General features: G+C 54.3%; 1 protein-coding gene, 5 non-coding genes and 1 pseudogene across 12 annotated transcripts; 2 read left to right on the forward strand and 5 right to left on the reverse strand.

Moving 5' to 3' along the window:
- Positions 1-1,703: 1,703 nt before the first annotated feature.
- On the reverse strand, positions 1,704-1,776 carry TRNAV-AAC. Its single transcript has one exon. It is a non-coding gene; the product is annotated as a tRNA-Val (tRNA).
- Positions 1,777-2,067: 291 nt separating this feature from the next.
- Positions 2,068-2,139, reverse strand: TRNAP-UGG. The gene has a single exon. It is a non-coding gene; the product is annotated as a tRNA-Pro (tRNA).
- Positions 2,140-4,412: 2,273 nt separating this feature from the next.
- On the reverse strand, positions 4,413-4,485 carry TRNAT-UGU. The gene has a single exon. It is a non-coding gene; the product is annotated as a tRNA-Thr (tRNA).
- Positions 4,486-6,939: 2,454 nt separating this feature from the next.
- Positions 6,940-16,713, reverse strand: TRIM7 (tripartite motif containing 7). Of its 7 annotated transcripts, none has more exons than XM_036450461.2 (8): positions 16,168-16,707; positions 15,523-15,618; positions 11,782-12,012; positions 10,502-10,524; positions 10,100-10,215; positions 9,650-9,685; positions 9,272-9,346; positions 6,940-7,805 (listed from the first exon to the last, which is right to left on the reverse strand). In XM_036450461.2, the coding sequence occupies exons 1-8, from the start codon at positions 16,642-16,644 to the stop codon at positions 7,294-7,296; spliced, it is 1,566 nt and encodes a 521-aa protein (XP_036306354.1). In that variant the 5' UTR covers positions 16,645-16,707; the 3' UTR covers positions 6,940-7,293. The 7 variants fall into 7 exon arrangements, 5 of the variants coding, with proteins under 5 accessions (XP_036306354.1, XP_045441955.1, XP_036306355.1 ...); XM_045586000.1 differs by lacking the exon at positions 6,940-7,805 and adding an exon at positions 8,465-8,655 and having other exon boundaries at positions 16,168-16,711; XM_045585999.1 differs by lacking the exon at positions 11,782-12,012 and having other exon boundaries at positions 16,168-16,712.
- Positions 11,336-11,477, reverse strand: LOC118726185 (annotated as a pseudogene).
- A 2,516-nt stretch (positions 16,714-19,229) lies between the features above and the next one.
- Positions 19,230-19,301, forward strand: TRNAA-UGC. Its single transcript has one exon. It is a non-coding gene; the product is annotated as a tRNA-Ala (tRNA).
- A 584-nt stretch (positions 19,302-19,885) lies between these two features.
- TRNAK-CUU lies at positions 19,886-19,958 on the forward strand. The gene has a single exon. It is a non-coding gene; the product is annotated as a tRNA-Lys (tRNA).
- Positions 19,959-22,493: the final 2,535 nt, after the last annotated feature.

The raw sequence follows: 22,493 nt of genomic DNA on the forward strand, positions 1-22,493 counted from the left end.
TGGTGGGCTCAGTAGCCCATGGAGGGCAGACCCCAGAGCTATTTCTGTGACAGACCACCCAGCCAAACAGCATACTCAGGAGAAAAAAAATGTTTCAAAACTAACTGTGAGGTTTCTCTCTTTCTTCTTTTTCCTGCCTTTATTCAAGAAAATCAGCCAGTTCGTTGGTCTCTGTCACACTCGTGGGCAATCTCAACAAGTGAGTCTCCTTCATACAGTCCCTCATTTGATTTATTTTTAGGATTTTCTTTTCTTTTTAAAATATATTTTATTGATTTCAGAGAGGAAGGGAGAGGGAGAGAGAGAGAAACATCAATGATGAGAGGGATACTTGGATTGGTTGCCTCCTGCATGTGCCCCATCAGGGACGGGAATGGAGCCTCTTGACCAGAATTAAACCGGGGTCCTTCAGTCCGCAGGCCAATGCTCTATCCACTGAGCACAGCCCTTTGTTTTATTTTTTTCCTTTTTTTATTTTTTATTTTTATTTTTATTTTTGTGTAGCCCTTCGTTTTAAATGGTTGCTGTAATTACTTAGACTTGCTGTCTCTGGGTAAATGTCAAAGGCTCTTTTAAAGTCATCTGGGTTTTCTTAGAAGGTGCTGTGGACAGCTACCCAAGAGTATGTTTATAGGAGTTTCTTCAGTTTAATTTTATCCTCCACCCCCACCCCCACCCCCACCCCCGTTTCACTTCCTAAAGGCTACCCTGCACCACCTCCTTGGCCTGTGGCTCTTGGCTTGAAATTCCACACTGAAGCGTTTTCCTGAGACGTTATCAACACTGAAAAGAGAACCAAATTAACCTTGGCCCAGAGGTCTAAGGAGCCCGGCTAAGGCTTCAGGCTCTTTGGGGTGTGGGCTGGAGTGCCGCCAAGCTTTTGCAGCATCTTCTATCCTAAGCAGTTTCTTTCTATGGGTCACAAAAGAGGAGTTATACGAAATTGACCTCCAGCGGGAAGCCCAGCCCTTATTCGTTAGAGCCCGGGGGAGGCGAGCGACTGCCGCGGCCGGGCTGGGTGCGGTCCGCTGCGCAGGGGCGGGTGCTCCTGACCAGGAGAGGTGGCTCCGGTCTTCAGCCGGGCAGGGGGCGGAAGCGGGAAATGCGTGGTATGATGCCGATCTCTCTGGAAGGCCGTCCATCTCTGTAACTAGGTGGATATGATGACGTGATGTCCTGGATTGTCCCTGGGGTTCCAAATATAATGCAGTACTGTTGGGAGCTGCCCTGAAAACAGGGGACTTTTTCCTCGGAGCTGCCCTGAAAGCAGGGGTCTCTTGGTGGACACAGCTCTGGTAGGACAAAGTCATAGCTCTCATAAGAACGTGCTGTTCAGCTTGTTTTGCATCTTGTTAATGTAAAAATACTACTGACCTTTGTAAAGAATAACATATACTGTTTCACCTGCTGCTTGCGTATAGATTAGGAAACAATTCTCTGCTTACGTGCAGAAACAAAGATGTGGTGCTGGGTAAACACTTAGCCTAAAGTATCTTGTACCCTGCTTTTGCTGTATAAAAACGAGCTAAGAAATAAACTCGGGACGGCTGACTTCAGTCTCAGTCCTCCCGACCCCATCTTTTCTTGTCTTTCTTTTTTCTCATCCTCACCCCCTCAATCAGGCACTGTTCATTGCAGGCAGGTGCCGGCACAGTACAAGAAATTTCAAATGGCGAGGAGAAAAACATAGCGTCAGCAACGCCTGTTTCCGCCCGGTTTCGAACCGGGGACCTTTCGCGTGTTAGGCGAACGTGATAACCACTACACTACGGAAACTTGGAGGAAGGGGGCTACAAGCTTCCCTACTGACTGTCACAAAAGCCTACTCCGGACGCGGTGTTCCTGCAATTTGACAAGGACCGGCCCACAATGGACTGAATCCCAAGCAGCAGGTCCTGCACTCACCCCCTCATGGCTACGCTAGATCCAGGCGGCTCCGCCACTCTTCCGCACGCTTTCCTTCCGGGGACCCAGCTCTCCCGCAACTCGGCGATTCCCACCGCCTGTGTGGAACCCAAACTGGCCGGATAACAAGAAATGTTGTTTTGTAAAAAGCACAAAAAAAGTGGGCTCGTCCGGGATTTGAACCCGGGACCTCTCGCACCCAAAGCGAGAATCATACCCCTAGACCAACGAGCCAGCTGCTGCTCGTGTTTGCAGTTCAGGCCTTAGTCTGATTCTCTGTGGCGTCGTTGCATGACCAGGAAACTGGTTTTCACTTCTGGTACATTAAAACCCCTCGGATTTCGGAGTGTCTCTCACTCACCCCACCCCTTTCAGCCGTCTCCGCGGCCACGGTTAACTCTCAGCGGCACCCGCTCGCGCAGTGCAAACGCCGCGTCCCGCTCGGCCCCTCTGAGATGTCCTGGAATCCGAATTGCTATAGCCACTCAGGCAGCAGAAAAGGGCATCCTTTCGCTTTGGGGGGACTGGAGCTCCCTCCCAAGGAAGCCCAAGGAAGGCGCAGGTCTGGAGGCCCAGGGGCGGGACGCAGAGGCCGAGAGCAGGAGGTCTCCTGGAGAGAACCGGGCGCCGGGCTCGGAGGGGGTGCGGGGGCCATCACAAGGGCAGTCTCTTCATGTGGGCTCCCTGGTATCGTTTTATGGGAAAAATAAATAAATAAATAAACAAACAAACAAACCAACAAACCACATAGTTAGTTGCAACGTGTTCAGGAAATATGAGGGAGTGTAAGGCAGAAAGGAGATGGCCGGGAACCTTGCTCCCCAAGGCTGGCACCAGCGCGCGCACCCGGCTGGAGCCGCCACCTTCCCCGGAGACCAGAGCTGTGCGGGGCCCTCATCCTCCTCGCGGCCCCGCTCTGCGCAGAGGACTAACTGCACTGCTTGTTCAGAGTAATAGTGACTCTGACTCCCTGCTGTAAATCTCACAAAATTAACGCCAAGCTGGCCCAGATGTTTATTTCTGCGCCACCAGCGGCCCGTTACAAAAGTGTGGGAGACGCCGGGTGGGACCGGCTCCGAGGGAAAAGGCTGATCTTTCCCGTTTGCCGCGGCGGGCGCTCCGGGCGGCGCTGCGAGGCCCGCGGCGCCGGCGCCGCCCGGGGGAGAGCCGGTGGGCTCCTCCGCTCCGGTCCTACCCTCCGCGGTGGAAGCATTGGCTTCTCTTCTCTGTGGAATTAGTTAAATTAGAGCGCAAACCAACGTCCACATCCGTCACACCGTACCCAAAGTCTATAAATTTCAGTCTTTTTTTTTCTTTTAACCATTCAGGTTTTTCCTTTTTAAAAAAATCCCTGCACAATTAATATATACTGACCTCTGACTTTGTTATATATATATATGTATGTATATTTTATTGTTGTTGTTTTTACAGAGAGGAAAAGAGGGACAGAGAGCTGGAAACAGCTGGAAACATCAACCCGCTGCCTCCTGCACACCCCCGAGCGGGGATGTCCCGAAACTAAGGCACATGCCCCTTAGGGGAACCGAGCCCGGGACCCCTAAGTCCGCAGGCCACGCTCTATCGGCTGAGCCAAAGCGGTTAACGAGCTCAAAGTACAAAGGAGCCTAAATCCCCGAGAGCCAAGAAGGGGCGCTGCTGCCCGGGGCCGCGTCAGGCCGCCGGGGTCTCCGCGCCCGCCCCCGCCTGTGCGGCCCGCCCCCGGGAGGCTGCAGAGGCCACAGCCCGCGCCCCGCCCCGCCCCGCCGCCCGAAACGGAAGCTGGGCCCAGCCCGGGGGGCCCAGCCCGGGGGGCCCAGCCCGGGGGGCCCAGCCCGGGGGGGGGCTCAGCGGGGGCGGGCGAGTGAGGCCACCGATCAGTATTTCTCTCTCACTCTGTCTCTATCTCTCTCAATCAACAAAAATACAACTAATATATGCTGACCTTCTGCACACTTGTTGATTCACTATCCTCAGGTGAGGATTTTTAAAAAGGAAGAAAGCAGATCCTGGCGGGTGCGGCAGAGGAGAGGGCTCCCGGGACGGGGGGAGAGGCCGGGGAAGGCCGTAAGGAGCAGGCGGGAGCGTGGAGGGGCGCCCCTCCCGCAGACTCCGGCCCCGGGACTGGCTGGCCCCCACGTGCCTGCCGCCCCGCGAGGCCGCGTCACTCGAGAAGCCGTGCTGCCGGGGCCAACGCGAGTTCTGCCCCAATTCTCCGTCGCCTCCCAACTAGCACAGGAGGATCCGGGCGCCGACAGGCGGTCTCCAGCGACGAAGAGGAGAGACTGAGAGCCCCGCTCCGTCCCCCGCCCCGGGACGGAAGGACTCGCTTCGAACTCGCCGGGGGGGGCGCCGGGTGTGTGTCCACGAGGCCGCCGCCCAGTGCGGCTGGGGGAGGCCGTGGCGGCACCTGGAGACGGAGCAGCCGCCCAGGAGGGCGGGATTGGCGGTGCCTGCGCTCCTTGATGCGTTTCTACCTGTCGGCTATAAAAAGGAGGAGAAATCCAGATAGGCCCCAGCGAGATTTGAACTCGCGACCCCTGGTTTACAAGACCAGTGCTCTAACCCCTGAGCTATAGGGCCCAGTGCGTAGCTGTTCTCTGCCTGCGACTGGTTGATGCCGCAGCCTCCTCCGCGCAGCCGCAGACAGTTCACACAGGCGACGGGAGGACGCCGGACGCGGAGCCGCAGACAATTCACCCGGAGAGGCCGAGCGGCGGGAGGGGCGGCCCGCGTCCCAGGGCCGAGGCCCCGCTGGGCCGCGCGGCGTCGGCGGGCGTTGGCGCCGAGGGCGGCCCGGGAGCGCCGCCGCCGCGGGGGCCCGAGGCCCCAGGCCTTCACGCTCCTGGGGGTCAGCGCCGAGGACCCGGGAGGGCAGGGTTGTGAGGCTCATTGTGAGCGAGGACCGGCGCTAGTCAGGGCGGGAGGAAGAAGTTAGGGAAGGATGTTAACAGGTCTGTCCTGGGGGGAATCGAGGTCCAGGGGGCTGGAGGGCAGCACGAGCGGGAGCAGGGGCGGGGGGCGGGGTGGGGGGAGAGCGGGAAGGAATCAGGCCGATAGTGATGGAGAAATCAGAATGTCTGAGTGTGAGGAAGTGGTGGGCCATGGACTGGGCCGGGCCCGGGGTCCCGAGCCCCTACGCACCTTTAGGCAAATTAGGAAGAGACAACCCTTAGGGCCCCCTTCGGACTCTTGGGGAGCAGGTTCTGTCAGAGCCCCCAAAGGGCACACGGAGTTGAGGGCAGGGGAGGGTGAGAGCCCAGGGGAGGGACAGAAAGTGGCGGCTGTAGGTAGATGGTTGCCTGGTTGTCCAACCTGCCCTATGGTCGGTCCCTGCAAGGCCAAATGACTTAGATCTCTGGATGGCCAGGCCAAAAGCAGCCCCTAGGTGACGTCCAGTCCGTGAGGAGCTGTATGAGTCTGATGGCAAGGAACTGGGACTAATACAGTTGGGGTCTGAAGAGCCAAAGTTAGACCAGTCACTGCTCTCAGAGGCTCAAAAATCTGAGATCTTATGAAGCCCAAAGGATGGAAGAGAAAAATGCACGTCCTCTCGCACCAGCAGACAATCTCTCTCACCCTCCACGTGCAGTTATGTTTAACTATTAACATCACTTCGGATGTATAGAGATCTATGCAGTTATCCTAACACTCTACAGACACATGAACACAAAAGCTGAGAATACGCAGACACCCACCCTTGCAGTCCCCAGACTTGGCCCTACAGGGCCTCCACCAGTCACCCTATCTTCTGTGACCTGCAACATGGGTTGCTAGATGACATAAGGGGTAAGTGTGGTTCTGTTAAAAAACCACAGGTTTTCGTTGTGGAAATCAGTGACATTCGCATACACTGGTTGGCTACAGTGTTCTAGAGCTACTGTGTGTGTGAAGAGGGCACAGGATTCACCTCAGGAATGCTGCTGGAGGCTAGATTCTTCACTGGTCCTGCCCCCGCCTGTTGGACACTGGGCTCTGAGTGCCTGTGGCTGTGCGCACTGGGCGGGCCTCAAACAGGCTGTGCTGTCCTAACAGGGACCTGTCCACAAAGTGTGCTTGAAGCATCTCCAAGGAGAGAGTACAGGAGCTCCAGGACTCCTGCAGACCAACTGCTTGGCTGTCACCGTCCCTGCATCTGTGTGAACTGGGTAGACAGAGTTAATTAATAGGTCAGCAATGGATGGAAACCTGTGGCCATCGACTAAATATGGGTGGCTAATATTTAACCAGAAGTCAACAATAGGGTCTGACCTACCTGACCTCAATTTCAACACCTAACCCCTATGCACTGTTCATATGTACCCTTGCCAAGATCCACATGCCCGTCCTGCAATCTGATATATACACACGTGCACCTTTCTCACAGCACACATGCTCACCTCACCTGGCAGAAATCCTTGCTCACACGTGTGCTCTTGCACTCAGGCAGGGTTAAGAATGAGCTAAGCCACTGTAGAAATGAACTCAGTCTGTATTTCCATCTCTGAGCACTAAGCAAGGAACACCCCACCACCACCCTCCCCGAAGTCCAGCCTTACAGAAGCTGGGGAACCATTAGCTTCTGCTGGTGGCATACACTTGGCAAGTTCCAGAAAGAATCTGTCAGGGGCATGCCTCTGCTTTGCATTTCCACGCTGGTGCGAGTTGAATCTGTAAAAATTCCAGAACCTTTGTCTCCTTACCCAGGGAGACTGTACTTTGGCACTTGAGAGGGGTTTGGGCATCTGTGAGGACACGTGGCTGTTGCTGTGATGTACGTTATCACTCGGATCATCAGTTTCTGGGTGAGGATAGCCATGCCTATATATTGTTGCCTGGGGCTTTCCCTCACATACAGGGCACAGGGCACAGGGCACAGGTCTAGGCTCTGCTTCCAGTTATGGCCCGGACTGTCCTTTGAGCTGGGAGCACAGTGCTCCTCCCTGAGTGGACGATTTGGTTAGGCCAGCTGGATTCAGGTCTCTGAAGGCAGCTGGCAGCTGACAAGAAGGCAAATCAGAAGTGATCATGAACCTGGTTGGCTGGCCCCAAATGTGCCCCTTGCAACTGACCAGGGCACAGACGCAGGGCTTGGTGTCGCTCCAGGGAGCCAGAGGTGCTGCTGAGTCTGAGCAGTGAGCCGGGGGACAGGAAGCAGCCCTGTCAACAGCTGGGCTCCTGTCCTTCCCCCGCCCCCAGCAGCTGTACCAAATCCACATGCCAGGTAGAGGACAGGCCCTGGGGTCAAGGCCTTTGTGCCTCGGCTGCTTGGTCTAAGGCAGCCGGGGGCAGGAAGGGTGAAGGGCAGACCCAAAGTGAGCAGGAAGCCTGGACAGAGCTCCCATCCCTCCCCAGGGCAGCCAAGGCCTCGCTCGGGACGGGCCCCCTCCCTCCGGGGCCGGGCACTCTCTCTCAAGGCCAGATTCGCAGGTAGGTGCCTGTGGAGCAGATGGAGAAAAGGGGGAACACACGCTCTTGGAAGTTGACACGGAAGGTGTAGAGGTGGCGCATGTCCTCCGCGGCGTAGAAGGACAGGGCGCCCACCTCCAGGTCCAGCGCCACCCTCACGCGGGACAGGTGGCCGCAGCTGAGGGGCGTCCGCTCGGGGCTGGTCACGGCCCAGTACTGCCCGCCGTTGAGCTGCAGCGCCCAGACGCCCTCCTCGGGGGTGAAGGGCGTGAGGCCCTTGCGGCGCACACTCTCCCGGGCCACCCCGAAGGCCCAGCCGTCCTGGGAGCCCACCTCCACCTCCCAGTGGTGCCGCCCGGAGGAGAAGCCGCAGGACGCCAGGACGCGGGTGTTGGTATCAAAGCGCCGCGGGTGGTTGGGCAGGTCCTGGGCCCGCTGTCCAAGGCGCACGCTCTTAAGGTCCAGGGAGAGGATGAGGCGGGGGTTGGCCGTGTCCGGGTCCAAGGTCAGCTCCACTGCAGGGGGAGTCAGGGAGAGATGGCCCTTGCAGGCCTCTTGCACAGCCCCATTTCTGCCCACCCCCACACCCTACTCCTACACCCCCAACAATACATCTGAAATCAAATTGTTAGATACCAGAAAGAATCAATTTTTCTAATTCTGATGATGGTTTTGTGGTTGTCGTTTTTTATCTCTTTAGCCCTGGCCGCTGGGACTCAGTTGGTTGAGGTCCCCAGTCAGGGCACACGCCCAGGTTGCAGGCCCCTCAGAAGGCAGCCAATGGAAATATTTCTCTCTCCTGCCCCCACACCTTCCTCTCTCTCTCAAATCAGTATAAACATATATGGATTTTTAAAAGTCTCTCTTTAGAGGCCCAATACTGAAATATTTATGGAAATTATATTATCTGTGATTTGCTTCAAAATAATCCAGTAGGAAGAAATAAGCAGGAGCGTTAGTGGTATTTGCTGAGGGTGTACGATGAGCATGTAATATTTGTTATGCTCATCTCTCTACTTTAGCATATGTTTGAAATGTTCCATAAGAAAAAGCTCGAGCCTGGCCAGCATGGCTCAGTGGCTAAGCATCGACCTATGAAACAAGCGGTCACGGTTCGATTCCCAGTCAGGGTACATGCTCAGGATCGGAAGATCGATCCCCAGTGTGAGGTGTACAGGAAGCAGCTGATCAATGATCCTCTCATCATTGATATTTGTATCTCTCACTCTCCCTTCCTCTCTGAAAAATGTGTGTGTGTGTGTGTATGTATGTATGTAAGAAAAGGCTCAAATATGCACACTTGTAAGTGTTCCAGGCCTCCTATGTGCAGGCCCTGGGAATCCCAGCCCTCCTACAGCTTCCTTTCTTCAGGGAGGGGAGGAGACAATAAATGATTTTAAAAATATAGAAGAGGGATCAGGACAGCAACCATGCTTTCAACTAGAGGGCCAAGGACAGCCTCACTGAAAAGGTACATTTAGCTCTAACTGATTTGGCTCAGTGGATAGAGCATCAGCCTGCAGGCTCAAGGGTCCCAGGTTTGATTCCTGTCAAGGGCATGTACCTTGGTTGTGGGCACATCAGAATGTGCAGGAGGCAACTGATCTCTCATCTTATTGATGTTTCTAATTCTCTATCCCTCTCCCTTCCTCTCTGTAAAAATAAATAAATTTTTTTTAAGTTCATTTACGCAAAGACATAGAGGTGAAGCAACCAGAGGCGGCTGTCCGGTGAAGCATGTCCCAGGCCCAGGGAAGTGTGTGCTGGTGCATTATGGCTCCACGGAGAACGGGTGCACGGGGAGAGCATGCAGTGCGGCCTGAGGGTCGCTGGGAGAGCTGCAGCCTTTGCTGAGTGAGAGGGGCCTGTGCAGGGCTCTGTGCACAGAATGGGCATAGTCTGACCCAGCTGGTTTAGATCCTTTCCAGGCAAATCTGGCTTGGCCCCCGCTCCCCTCCCTGTGGGGTTGGGTCCCACTCACCCAGATTTCTGCAGGAGTAAGAACCACCTCCCTTGTCCTCCATTTCTTCCTGCTTCCCCTCACCCCTGCACACAACTGCGGTCCCCAGAAGAGGTCTCAGTAAGTTTGGGAGTGAGGACAGGGGAGAGAAAGGCTTGTAAGTGATTGACAAGCCTTCCCCAACCTAAGCATCCTGAGGGGCAGGGCACCTCTGCTCTGGACCACAAGCCTACAGCCCCCCGGGGCCTGCAGGAGTCGGCACTGTGAGGCACGGACAGGGAAAGGGAGTAGAGGGCGGGCAGAGGGAACCACCCCCCGGAGCCCAGAGGGACAGTGGCCAGCAGGGAGTGATTCTCCACGCGGCAGTACAGGCACTCCCTGTCTTCACCACTACTGTACCTTTCTCCTCTTTCTCCAGCTCTCCACGCAGGTCCTCTGGGGAGAAACCAAGCAGGTGTGTGTGAATGACACCAAGATTGTCTGACAATGACAGTGACAGCACCTCCTCTGACACGGCTGGCTCACTTCCTCCCAGACAGGCCCGAGGCACTGGGCCAGCGCAGGTGCGGGGAGAGGCGGTGTTCTGGCTTTTCCTGTCCAGCTTCCCCTCGTTTTCCTGGAGCTGGTCAGAGCTGCCATCTCCTTCCCCATCCTCTCCCGCTCCCAATGCCCCTCTATCCTGTTGCCCAGGGGAAGCTCTGCGCAGAGGGGGCCTGAGTAAATTAGCCACCACTTACACCAGCTCCGCTTTCCTCACAGTTTCTGGGAAGGCACATCTTTACCCGAAACCTCCAGAACCACACCACTGCCCCTGGCACCTCATGGCCTGGCCCCACACCTGGGCCCTACCTTTGAACTTCTTGAGCAGCCCCTTTAAGACAAAGGTCTTGAGGGAAACATTCCAGACTTTATTCTTCATCTCGGAAGAGACTGTGCTTGGCTTGGGGGCCGGCACATTGCTGCACCTGCAGGGCAAGGAGGAACACTAGCCCACTCCCACAATTAGGACAGTGAGGCCCCCCGGGTGGGGAGACGTAGAAAAAGGCGAGCCTGGTCTCATGCCCATACCCACACCAGGCCTGCGGACTGAAAGGTCCCAGGTTCGATTCCGGTCAAGGGCATGTACTCCCGCCTCAGAAGGTACCAGATAAGGCAGTGGGGACATGGGAGGTGAGACGCTGGGGGTGGGGAAGAGGCTACCCATGGGAAAGAACCAGCTGAGGGGCCCCAGGAGCTGTGAGGTCCACTCACCTGCTTAGTGTGTTTTTAAATTCCTAGAAAGAAAGATGGAAGAAAACAAAATCAACATCGGGTAACCTCCGTTCACCTTTGGAAAAATAAAACTGTCCAGAGGAGGAGGCACTCAGCAGGGGCACCACGTCAACACGGTGGGTCCCTGGACACTGCCCACAGCTCTGAAATGCCGGTCATTACAGAATCGTCTCTGGAGCCAGGTGCTGGGGCCCAGCGTGGCCTCTGCTCTCACGCCCCCAAGACAAGTCAGAGCCTTTATGCAGCGACTGCTCGTTCCAACCAGTATCCTTTGCTTTTTATTTAATTTTTAATACTATATTTTATTGATTTTTTTACAGAGAGGAAGGGAGAAGGATAGAAAGTTAGAAACATCGATGGGAGAGAAACATCAATCAGCTGCGTTCTGCATACCCCCACTGGAAATGTGCCCACAACCAAGGTACATGCCCTTGACCGGAATCGAACCTGGGACCCTTTACTCCGCAGGCCAACGCTCTAACCAGTTTTGGCTTTATTGATTTTAAAAATATATATTTTATTTATTTTTTTTACAGAGAGGAAGAGAGAGGGATAGAGAGTTAGAAACATCGATGAGAGAGAATCATCGATCAGCTGCCTCTTGCACACTCCCACTGGGGATGTGCCCACAACCAAGGTACACATGCCTTTGACCGGAATCGAACCCAGGACCTTTCAGTCCGCAGGCCAATGCTCTACTCACTGAGCCAAACCGGTTTCAGCGCAACTAGTGTCCTTTAAATGACTGTTTTTGATCCATTTGTGTCTTGTGAAGTTTATTTAATATATTGTCACTATTTTTTTTTCCAGGTGGGAGCACGAACACAAATCATGCAGATCAGTTTCCTTCATGTGGGGAAACTGCAGAGGTCAGCAGATCCAGAGTGCAATGAATAACCATTGCCCTAGAAAAACCACCTTTGTGATCGAGATATCTCCCCTGCCAGGTAAGTATGAGTAGATTGTGACTATTTTATTTTTTTAATGAAATAGGATAGAAAATATTTAAGTGATTCCCATTAGTGTTATTTCCTGGGACTTGTCTCAAGTGTGTGTGGGCTGGGAGGTGACGTAAGACATATTCTTGTTCTTCCCGGTCAGGAAAGCCCTGTCCTCTCCCTGTAGACCTGACTCTAACCCCAGGAAAACCAAGGCTCCAGATGGTGTGAGCCCACTCAGCTCACAGGCCCGCTTCTGTCCTCTGGCTGCCTTCCCAATGCCTCAAAATAAGGGGCTCAAAGCCCCGGGGAGCCACTCACCTGCAGAAAGTCAAGGTTGGGCTTGCCAGCTGTCTCCTGGATCTGGCTGGTGAGCTTGGATAGCTGGGCGATCTCGCCCCCGAGCTGGGCCAGGTTCTCATTCTGCTTTTGTGTCACCTCCCGGGAAAGCTCCTCCAGGCGCCCCAGGAGCCGGCCCTCCTGCTCCACCAGGAAGGCCCGCAGGGCCTGAAACTCTGCCCCCACCTTCTCTCGCTCAGCTGCCATCTGCTTCTGTCTCCGGAGAGAAGTTGCAGAGGTGAGGGACATGAGCATCAAGACTTGGCATTTGAACAGAGGCCAGGCCCGGAGCAGCCAGGCCCAAAACAGCTCGCTCCTCACCTGCCCCTGCCCCACGGCTGCCTCTCAGACATGGCTGGAAACTTTTGCGGGAACTTGAGGGTCTGCTGAATCAAGTGATGAAGGCTTAGATCTGGATGTGTTGAGTTAGTATAGGGCTGGGGTGTTGATCTGTGAGTGCCTTGGGTGGGGCCTGGATGAGGCTGGTTGTCCTATTTGGAAATGTCTTTTGTGTGAAGTGTATCATTGGGCATGTGGAGGTATTATTGATATGAGAAAATGCTAAGTTACAGATTTGCTATCTGAAAAGGGATTTACTATCGGGGAAAGGGAGGGAGGAAGAGACTGAACATAAACTGTGCACCAATGGATGAGGAGGAGGGGGCAGAGGGTGGGGTGGGAACCTGGTGGAGGGGGGAAGAAACGAGGAACCTGTGTAATAATATGAACAATAAAGATTGATTAAAAAAAAAAAAAAAAAAAAAAAAGACTTGGCATTTGGACAGGGGCGCTGAGTCACCGTGGGAAACTGGGCCCGCCTCGCTTTTCGGGGGTCAGAGGCGCACCCGCACATGCACACCCTGCACGGCCTCTAATTTAAATATCCCAACGCTACGGGCTTCCCCATCACAGGTGTGCCTGGGCTCAGGGCACCTTCAAACTCACCTAAGAACTACTAAAGGCCGAGCTTCTTCGTTTGAAAAGCAGTGCCTCCTGGGGCCACTCTATATCAATATTAAACCGAGGTCACTCTCCTCCCCAAACACATTTATTATGTGTCACATACAAGAAAACAGGGCCAATATGGAGTCGCTGATGCTAAGCTCCACCTCACTAAACAGACTTCATTATAGTTTTGGCTATCCCAGAAATGGAATCTTAAACCAGCTAATCAAGAATTGCCTGTTCATAACCTGCCATCCCTTATTGGGAAAGTGTCGCAATAACCAAGTGGCTTTTTTGCCTGTAGAAATTCCTTGTTCTTGCCCTGGCCAGATTTGCTCAGTGGATAGAGCGTCGGCCTGGGGACTGAAAGGTCCCAGGTTCAATTCCGATCAAGGGCATGTACCTTGGTTGCGGGCACAGCCTCAGTGGGGAGTGTGCAGTGTGGACTTACGAACCAGGACACCACGGTTGTCACAGTTCTATTCCCAGCCTGGGCTGAATCCCTGGTGTGGGATGTGCAGGAGGCAGCTGACCATGGTTTGCACTCATCACTGATGTTTCTATCCCTCTTCCTCCCCCTTCCTCTCTGAAATCACTAAGATTTTTTGAAAAGGCTGGAAGAGGATTCCGTGAATGGGTTTTAAATTCAAGAGACCTGGGTTCAGGCCAGGCTCTCCTCTCCCAACCCCTCCCAACCCCACCAGTGCCTTCATGGGGCCCTTTACAGGTGTGAATTCATTCAACGCTGACAACACCCAATGATGTGGGTGCACTTTCTTCCCATTTTACAAATGAGGAGAGGGCAGAGGAGCACGCCTGTCACCAATAAGTGGGTAGCCAGGGCTCCGCCTCAGGGAGTCTGACCCAAGAATCTGCTTTCTTGCAACTATATTATACGGCCTCCCAAAGAAGTAACACAAGTGGGAGAATATTAGCCAAAACACTCTAAGCCAGGGTTTACCAGCCTCTGCGCTATTGACATTCGGACCAGATAATTCCTTGTTGTAGAGGGCTGTCCTGTGCGTTGCAGGATGTTAATCAGCACCCTGGCTCTACCGCTAAGTGCCAGTAGCACCCCTGCCCCAGGATTGACAACAAGAAATATCTCCAGTCCTGGCTGGTGTGGCTCAGTGGATAGAGTGTCGGCCTGTGGACTGAAGGGTTCCAGGTTTGATTCCAGTCAAGGGCACATGCCTAGGTTGCAAACTTGATCCCCAGTGAGGGACGTGCAGAAGGCAGCAGATCAATGATTCTCTCTCATCATGGATGTTTCTCTCTCTCCCTCTTTCTTCCTCTCTGAAATCAATAAAAATATATATTTTTTAAAAAATCTTCAGACATTGCCAAATATCCCCTGGGGGCCAAAACTGTCCCCACTGAGAAGCACTCCTAAATGGTAAGAGTGCCCTAACCAGTTTGGCTCAGTGGATAGAGCGTCAACCTGCAAACTCGAGGGTCCCAGGTTCAATTCTGCTCAGGGGCATGTACCTTGGTTGCAGGCACATCCCAGGAGGTAGCTGATTGATGTTTCTCTCATCGATGTTTCTAACTCTCTCTCCCTCTCCCTTCCTCTCTGTAAAAAAAATCAATAAACTATATTTAAAAAATAAAGGTAAATAAAATATAAATGGTAAGAGCATTTTCAGATAAAAGTATTCATTCTGTTATCATGCAGCAAGGGCTGACTGTTGTATGAAGCAGCAGTGTTTTGAATTCTAAAGGCTATGGGGCCAGAGGGGAAGGTGCTAAGCAGTGTCATGGTGGGTAAGGCCAGAGACCATGACGCTGCGGTGATGTGGGAGGCCTCTGGGCTGTAGAGGGAAGAGCCCCATGCTCACTCCGTCTCCAGAAGGAGAGTGGGGTGTGGGAATGAGGGTTGAGCCCTTCCTCGGGAGGGAAGTGAGTGGTCGGGAGGGAAGGCTGGGCAGCCATGTGCCCCCGGTACCGGTGAAGGTCAGGAAGGGTCTGAGCTCAGGTCTCCCCCACACCACCCCTCCCCACCCGGAGGACAGGAGGATCTTCACGTTCCTCTTCCTCCAACTCCGAGCTTCAGAACTGGACGGCCCTCTCCTAACGGCCTCCCTATCAAGCCTTTCACTCTTTTAACACCGATTTATCGGGCTAAGCATTGAATTTTCCAGGTAGAAAGTTACAGTCCGTGACCCACACAGCTCCCCTTACTCAAAAGGAGCCCCGTTTCACTTTCCTGCTCCACTGAAAAAAAGACAAAATATCGTTCCGACCCGCCGGGGACATGGGCACCCCGGGCTGTGCAGCTGGAGCTCCTGGAAATTGGTCCCCAGCCTTCCCACCCGCAGCGGCTCTGACCATAAGCCTAACTGCAAACCTCAGAACTCAAATGAAAAAACCGGGTTTTTTTCATAACTCTTGTGATGGTAAAAACTGCCCTGGGCTGGCATGAGGCTATTTACTGTATTTATGTTTCCATTAAGTCTGAATAAACCTGAATATTCATGTTCCTCTGCAGAAACATTATTGCATTCAATCGGGAGAGACTCCACGGCCCTAACTGGGGTGTAATATTAAAATGACTAGTATACATCCTGACTCCTGGCCCAGTTCCAGTCGAAGCCAGCTGTTCTAGGGTTATTTTAGCCCTTCCTTTCGCTTGCAGAAGCTCTGGTTACATGATAAAGTATAGGGTCACCTTTTACGATGTGCACCCTATTATCTTTCTAAACCGGCACATGCTCAGTCACCACACAGAACTGCCAGGCGTGGTGGCCCTCTGCTGGGGGGGGGGGGGGGGGCGCTCACCAGGAGCTCCTTGCTCTCCTTCTCTTCGGTGGAACGAAACACCTCATAGTCCTCCAGGTCCCTCTTCAGGACCTTCAGCCTGGACTCCAGGAGCTCCTGCGGGCGGGAGAGAAGGGAGACACTGTGGGTAGAGATTTCTGGAAACCCAGTCTTCCTGGAGCCGCCCAGGAGAAAGGGAAGGCCCTGCTCATGGGGAGGAGACCCGGCTGGATACAGCCTGACTTCAGAAAGGGGGACAGGGCGCCTTCAGGGTGACGCCAAAAGCCCAAGGTCTCACTTCCCCCAGACCATCAGTGCGCAAGTTCGGGCTGAACCACAAGCCCCTCCGACCCCAGCAGCCCAGCCACCTGGTCTTCTCGGCTCCAGGCCCCGCCATCGGAAAGCCCTCCACACACCCCTCAACTGAGGCCCCAGCAAGGAGGCAGGAAAGAGGAGCCCACAATCCACAGCTCCGACAGCCCCGACGGCTCCTCGCCCTGCTCAGCCCGGACCCCCCGGGCGGGTCGCCCCGGGGGCGGGCGAGGCGGCGGCGGTGTGGACGCGCCCACGTCGCCGCTGGAGGTCGGCGAAGGGAAGAAAGAAACTCGCCGAGTCCGGGGACATCGCCAGGCTCCGGTGTTCGGGGCGGCGGGGCCGCGGCCTCACCTTGGCCTCCAGCACCGCCTCGGCCAGCGGGAGCACGGCGTGCGCGCGGTGCTCGCGGGCGCGGTCGCACACCACGCAGATGGCGCGCCCGTCGTCCTGGCAGAAGAGCTTGAGCGGCTCGCCGTGCAGCGCGCACCGCGCCGCCTCCGCGGGCCCCGGCTCCGGGGCGGGCAGGCCGCGGCGCCGCAGCAGCGCGGCCACGGCGGCCAGCGGCCGGTTGGGGCGCAGCTGGCCGGGCCGCGCGGGCTCGCGGCACTGCGGGCAGGGCAGCGGGCAGGGCGGCGCGGAGCCCGCGGCCGGGCGCTCCCAGCAGCGCGCGATGCAGGCGCGGCAGAAGCTGTGGCCGCACTCCACGGACACGGGCTCCCGGAAGAGCTCCAGGCAGATGGAGCAGGTCGCCTCGCCCTGCAGCTCGGCCGCCAGGGCCAGGGCCTCGGCCCCGGAGCAGAGACCCGCGCGCGGCCCCGCCGCCGCCATGCACGCCCTCCGCGCCCGAGTCGGGCGGCGCCGGCGAGGCCGGGGAGCCAATGGCGGCGCCGCCGGTCGGGCGGCCGGGGCGGGCCTCCGGGAGGAAGGGCGGGGCGGACCCCGGCGCCGGAGGTGGCACCGGGCGCTCCGGCTGGAAACCCGCCCGGAAGGGGCGCTGCGCAGCGAGGGGCTCCCACGGAGGGCAGCGCCCCGCGCCTGGGCCCCTCCGTCCCACCCCTGCTGGCTCCTTCGCCCCGCCGCCCGCCGCAGGCCGCCACCCTCCCCCAGCCCCCCCCGCCCCACCCCACCCCACCCCCGGCCCAGGCCGCCTCCCCCCACCCGGGCCGTGCCCCTCCACCCCCGGCCCGGGCTGCCCCCCCCACCCCACCCCCGGCCCAGGCCTCCCCCCCTCACCCCCGGCCCAGGCCTCCCCCCCGCACCCCCGGCCCAGGCCTCACCCCCGGCCCAGGCCGACCCCCCACCCCATCCCCGGCCCAGGCCGCCCCCCCCACCCCATCCCCGGCCCAGGCCGCCCCCCCACCCCGTCCCAGGCCGCCTCCCCACCCCCACCCCCGGCCCAGGCCGCCCCCCCTCACTCCCGGCCCAGGCCGCCCCCCCTCACCCCCGGCCCAGGCCGCCACCCCCACCCCCACCCCCGGCCCAGGCCGCCCCCCCACCCCCACCCCCGGCCCAGGCCGCCGGGAAACGCGCCGGGACAGCTGGGCGCTGGCCGGGAGGCCGGCGCCGCCGCGGGTCGGGTTTCCCGGGAGCAGCGGGCCCGGCGCCCCGGAGCTAAATTTGGAGTCGAGTCTGGCGCTCAGTCCCGACCCCCAAGCGTGGCCCCGTATCCACCTCTGTAGCTAGCTACCTTTCCTGCCACGTCCCCTCCCCCGTTGTTTATGCGTTATGTAATTGTTTTTATAAACCACACACTTACAATAAGATTCCCCAGTTTACTCGATGGCATGCCCCCTTTATCTCCTCAGCCCCCTCCAGAGCTGCTGGCGGTGTTTGCAGCCTCTCCTGGTCCAGCTCCCCCTCACCCTCCTCAGAGCCGCTCTGGGTGAAGTCCCAGTGACCTCGGCGGTCCTGACCCAAAGGCAAAGACCCTTTCTGGGGCCTCACCTCACTGCCCTCGCATCGCATGCTTCCTCCTTCCTGACACTCTTTCCCGGCGCCTTCCAGACGCTTCCCCAGCTCTAGGGCCTGCTACCTCCATCCTTCTCCCTGCCCTGCTCAGTCCTCGGTTCCCTGTCTGTACTCAGTCCCTTCTGATTTCTTACACTTTACGGCCCGACGACCCTATCCCTGAGGACACACAGCACAGGCGGAGGCCGGCCTCCACGTTCAGCTCCAGCACAGCTCCACCGGAGGGGCGCCCGCACCGTGTCCACCCTGGACTGACCTGCACCCCACTGCTCCTCCCTCACCTTCCCCGCTCACCCCTCACCCCGCACAGGAACTCCCGCCTCCAGGGACAAAACCAGGGAGCCCTCTGTGACTCCAGGAGGAAAAAGTGCACACCTCACCCCGTGTCCTGTCTCTCCCTCCATTGCACATCTCCACCGAGCCACAAATCTCTGCCCTGTCCCACTCTGCCGCCCATCTTCACCAGCTGTGAGAACACTCCTGTTAAAATGTTACTTTTAAACAAATCATGGCCTTTCTCTGCTCAAACCCTCCGGAGACTCCCCTGCCAGCCCGCCCGCAGTCTCCCTCCCGCTCGCACTGGGCCTCCTCTGCGCTCGGCTCTGACCACTCTCCCGCGGACTCCCCCCCGGCCGCGCGCCTCCCTGCGGCTCCCGCAACGCGACCAAGACCCCACCTCGCGGACTTTGAACCGGCTGGTGACTTGGACCTCTCTTCTCCCAGACACGTGCATGGCTCACTTCCATGCTGCTACCCTGTTTCAAAAAGTTACCTTTCTCAATGAAGCCTGTTTACAATTTTCTCTCGCTCAGCGCTGGCTCCATTTTCAATCCAGCACTTACTTCCTCGGGAATGCGAGCTGTTAGAGCGGATGGACTATGTGAGTTTCGGACCAATGGAACACCAGTTGTCTAGAGCAATTCTTGGTACCTAGTAGGCGCTCCGTAAACTTTTCTTGGGTTGAATTAATTTGGACGTGATTAAAAAACAGAGCGGTTTCTACTGAAAAGTCTGTCTATCGCCTAGACCCCAGTCCCCTCCCCATCCCAAGCAATTCTGAATGATTTTATACAAGTATTATTTTTTCTACACTCCTCCCTGTTTTCTTTTGTGTGTGTGTGTTTTTTTTTTAATAAGCACAGCGTCCTGCACAGTCTTCTTTTTCATTTTCGCTTCACAGTTTATTTGGGGAATCGCATCAAATGACTTCTCCTTTTTTCCACCGCTGCCCCCAGGTGTTTATCCCAGCCCTGACCTCCCCGGGCGTCCTTCCGTCTAGGTCTGCGCCCCGTAGTCATTTAGTAGCGAGCCCTGGAAATCCTCGCGACGCTGCCCGCTGGGGTTTGCGATATCTGGGGTATCGCGCCCTCCGGAGACTATGCATGTACACATGCCCTGCACAATGAAACCGCTAAGGGAGGAAGCAAGGAGAGCTCTGGCGAGAGGGGGATGTAGCTCAGCGGTAGAGCGCATGCTTTGCATGTATGAGGCCCCGGGTTCGATCCCCGGCATCTCCAGCGTGGGCTCGCGCGGTTTTTTTTTCTTTTCACTTTGGATCTCCCAAATTAAAAAAATGCGACCTCAGTTACTGGTGTTTTCTATTCTTTTAATTTAATTTATTGGGGTGAAACTGGTTAATAAAATTATATAGGTTTTAGGTATACAATTCTATATATTTGGACGTGATTGTCACCTATATATTTCATGGTGTGTTCACCGCCTCCCCCCCCCCCCATCGTTTTACCCACGTTGGAGGTGTCGGCTGCGGTCTTCACCACTGCCATTCCCTGACGCTGCCTTTTAACTCCAGATTTAAAAAATCAAAGGGTGGTTGGGCCAGTGGCATCGTCCTGCGCACGTATTCCCTTCGCACCTTGAGCTTCACGGGGATGGAAAAGGGCAGGTTCCCGGCAAAGGACAAGCAGAAAACTGACGGAAGTAGGAGAGACTCCAAGTTTGAGTTTCCAAGCTGCCCAGAGCTTTTTAATAGCCGGATCATACTCCAACGGAACACAACTTCAAACCTCCAGCTAGATGCAGACCTAATCACACGATGAGGTAATAATTGTTAACTGGAGATATTGACAGCTTTCGCTATCTCGCCCGGCTAGCTCAGTCGGTAGAGCATGAGACTCTTAATCTCAGGGTCGTGGGTTCGAGCCCCACGTTGGGCGAACAAGTTTACTTTTGTTTTCAAACCTTCATACTTTTGACACCTCGGGAAACCAAAGAAATCCTGTAATGAACATTTCCTGTGTGAAATATTTATTTAGGCTTTTTATGGCTACACTCTTGATCATTAATCTAGCCTGTTTATGTGAACAAAATTCGTTCTTAAAAATTATGTAAAATATGCATATTAAATTTGCCATTTTAACCATTTTTAAGTGTACAATTCTGCAGCTTTAAGCACATTCACGTTTTTGTGTAACCATCACAATAATCCATCTCCAGAACTTTTACATCTTCCCTAACTGAATCTCTGGACCCAGTAAACAATTGCATCCCACTCTCTCCTTCCCCCCAGCTCCTGGTATTCTACTTTTTGTTGGCTACTCTAGAGATCTCATATAAGAAAAATCATACAATATTTGTCCATTTGTGACTGGATTATTTCACTTAGCATAATGTCTTCAAGTTTCATTCATTTTGTAGCATGTGTCAAAATTTCCTTACTTTTAAGCCTGAAAAATAATCTATTGTATGTATATAATACATTTTGTTTACACACTCATCTTTCAATAGACATGTGAGCTGGTTCCATCTTTTGGCTTGTGAATAATGCTGCTATGAACTCAGGTGTACAAATATTCATTTGAATCCCTGCTTTCACTTATTTTGGGTATATACCAGAAGTGGACATATGAGACCACCCCCTATTCACATAAGTATATCTGTTCTAAGATTTTAAAATAATATGATTCCTTTTCAGATTAATTCAGGTGCTCTATCTATCAGGTTATAGTCCCTCCCTATCAGCTATAGTGTCTGCTTTTCTGCAATGTAATCTCTTCCCACCATCGAGAGGAAAGTCTATTTCCCCTCCCCTTGAACCTGGACTGGCTATGTGACTTGCTTAGCCAACTGAATGTGGCAGCTGGGACGTTCTGGGACTCTGAAGGCTAAGTCTACCTTGGAACTCATGGCCATGCTGTGAGAAGCCCAAGCCTCATGAAGTGGATTATTCAGGGTGGTTTTTTGTTTGTTTTATATTTTAGTTGTAGTGCCAGTTTGGTCCTCGGAGCATGCCGGTGTAGCTTCCACTTACACCGCTGCCATTTTCTCTTAAATTGTCCTTTTGTTTTGGTTTCCTTTTAATTAAGGTGACCGGACGTCCCGCTTTTAGCGGGACAGTCCCGATTCTCAACAATTTGTCCCGCGTCCCCTGGCGTTTTAAAAAAGTCCAAAAGATTTAAAAGATTCTTTCCAAAAACCGGGACTTTTTTTTTAATTGATTTTTGTACAGAGAGGAAGGGAGAGAGATAGAGAGTTAGAAACATCAATGAGAAAGAGTCATCGATCAGCTGCCTCTTGCACACCCCCTACCGGGGATATGCCCGCAACCAAGGCACATGCCCTTGACCGGAATCGGACCCGGGGCCCTTCAGTCCCCAAGCCGACACTCTATCCACTGAGCCAAACCGGTACCGGCGAAAAAAATCGGGACTTTTTTAAAACGCCGCGAGACGCGGGACAAATTGTTGGAAATCGGGACTGTCCCGCCAAAAGCGAGACGTCCGGTCACCTTGCTTTAAGTTTCCTTTTGTTTCGGTTCTGAGGTCCAATTATATTGATTCTGCAGGTGAGCATGCTCAAAGGCCTTTAAGTCACCTAGTTAATTAGGGGCTTAAATCCAGTTCTAATTTTTTCCGAAATTAGATCTCCAAAATCCCACCCTGCCTCTCATCTATTATATCCCAGTGTGTCCAAGCCCTTTCCCTCACAGTTTAAAGCAATGCCCAGATCTCAGCACACAGAAGTGAAGATGGCATTGTCACTAAATCACGAGGATCAAGCCACATTCCTGAGGTCTGGGATGAACACTGAGAAACTGTCCTTAATTCTGAGACAAGTGAAAATATTGAGGAGCTAGGAGTGGCTAGGCAGTTCGGGATGGGAAAAAATGAACTATTTATAAGTATATTCAGTGACAAGTGTCTAACTTTTACCCTTCTTCGCTAGGTAACTATGTACATATTCTTCCACAGTTTTTGGATGAAAAAATATTTTATTTCCCTTTACTTACCCAAAAATATAATTACAGCTTTGTTATAGCTTGAAGATCTTCCTATCTCAAGACATAAAATGTCCTCAATCTCTTTTTGCAGCCTCATACTATTCTGTTGTAGATGAATAATAGTTTAACACATCACCTGCTGATGGACATTTATGTTGTTTCCAATCTCTTGTTATTACAATGAATGCTGCAGTTAGTGAGCATATACCATTGTTATTTTTCACTTTTGCATTCATATCTGCAGGGCAAATTCCCAGAAGTGAGATTACTGGATCAATGTATATATGCTATTATAATTTATAAAAATAGGCAAATCACCCAGTTGTGGATCCTGCCAGCTGATAGTCCCTCCCATCAGCCATGCATGAGATTGCCTATTTCTCCACTGCTGTGGGAGCAGTGAGCTGCTTTAGCAAAAAATACATACATACATACATACATACATACATACATACATAAAAGAAAAAGTAAA

Source organism: Pipistrellus kuhlii, unplaced genomic scaffold (genome assembly GCF_014108245.1).
Source record: "Pipistrellus kuhlii isolate mPipKuh1 unplaced genomic scaffold, mPipKuh1.p scaffold_m20_p_21, whole genome shotgun sequence".
Classification (NCBI taxonomy): Eukaryota; Metazoa; Chordata; class Mammalia; order Chiroptera; family Vespertilionidae; genus Pipistrellus; species Pipistrellus kuhlii.

Bases quoted from the DNA above. Each gene is read 5' to 3' on its own strand.
- TRIM7 (XM_036450461.2), bottom strand. From the start codon at position 16,644: ATGGCGGCGGCGGGGCCGCGCGCGGGTCTCTGCTCCGGGGCCGAGGCC. The intron at 15,619-16,167 runs GTGAGGCCGCGG...TCCCGCCCGCAG, and splicing joins AGGCGGTGCTGGAGGCCAAG to GAGCTCCTGGAGTCCAGGCT. The intron at 10,216-10,501 runs GTGAGTGGACCT...CTTGCCCTGCAG, and splicing joins TTTAAAAACACACTAAGCAG to GTGCAGCAATGTGCCGGCCC.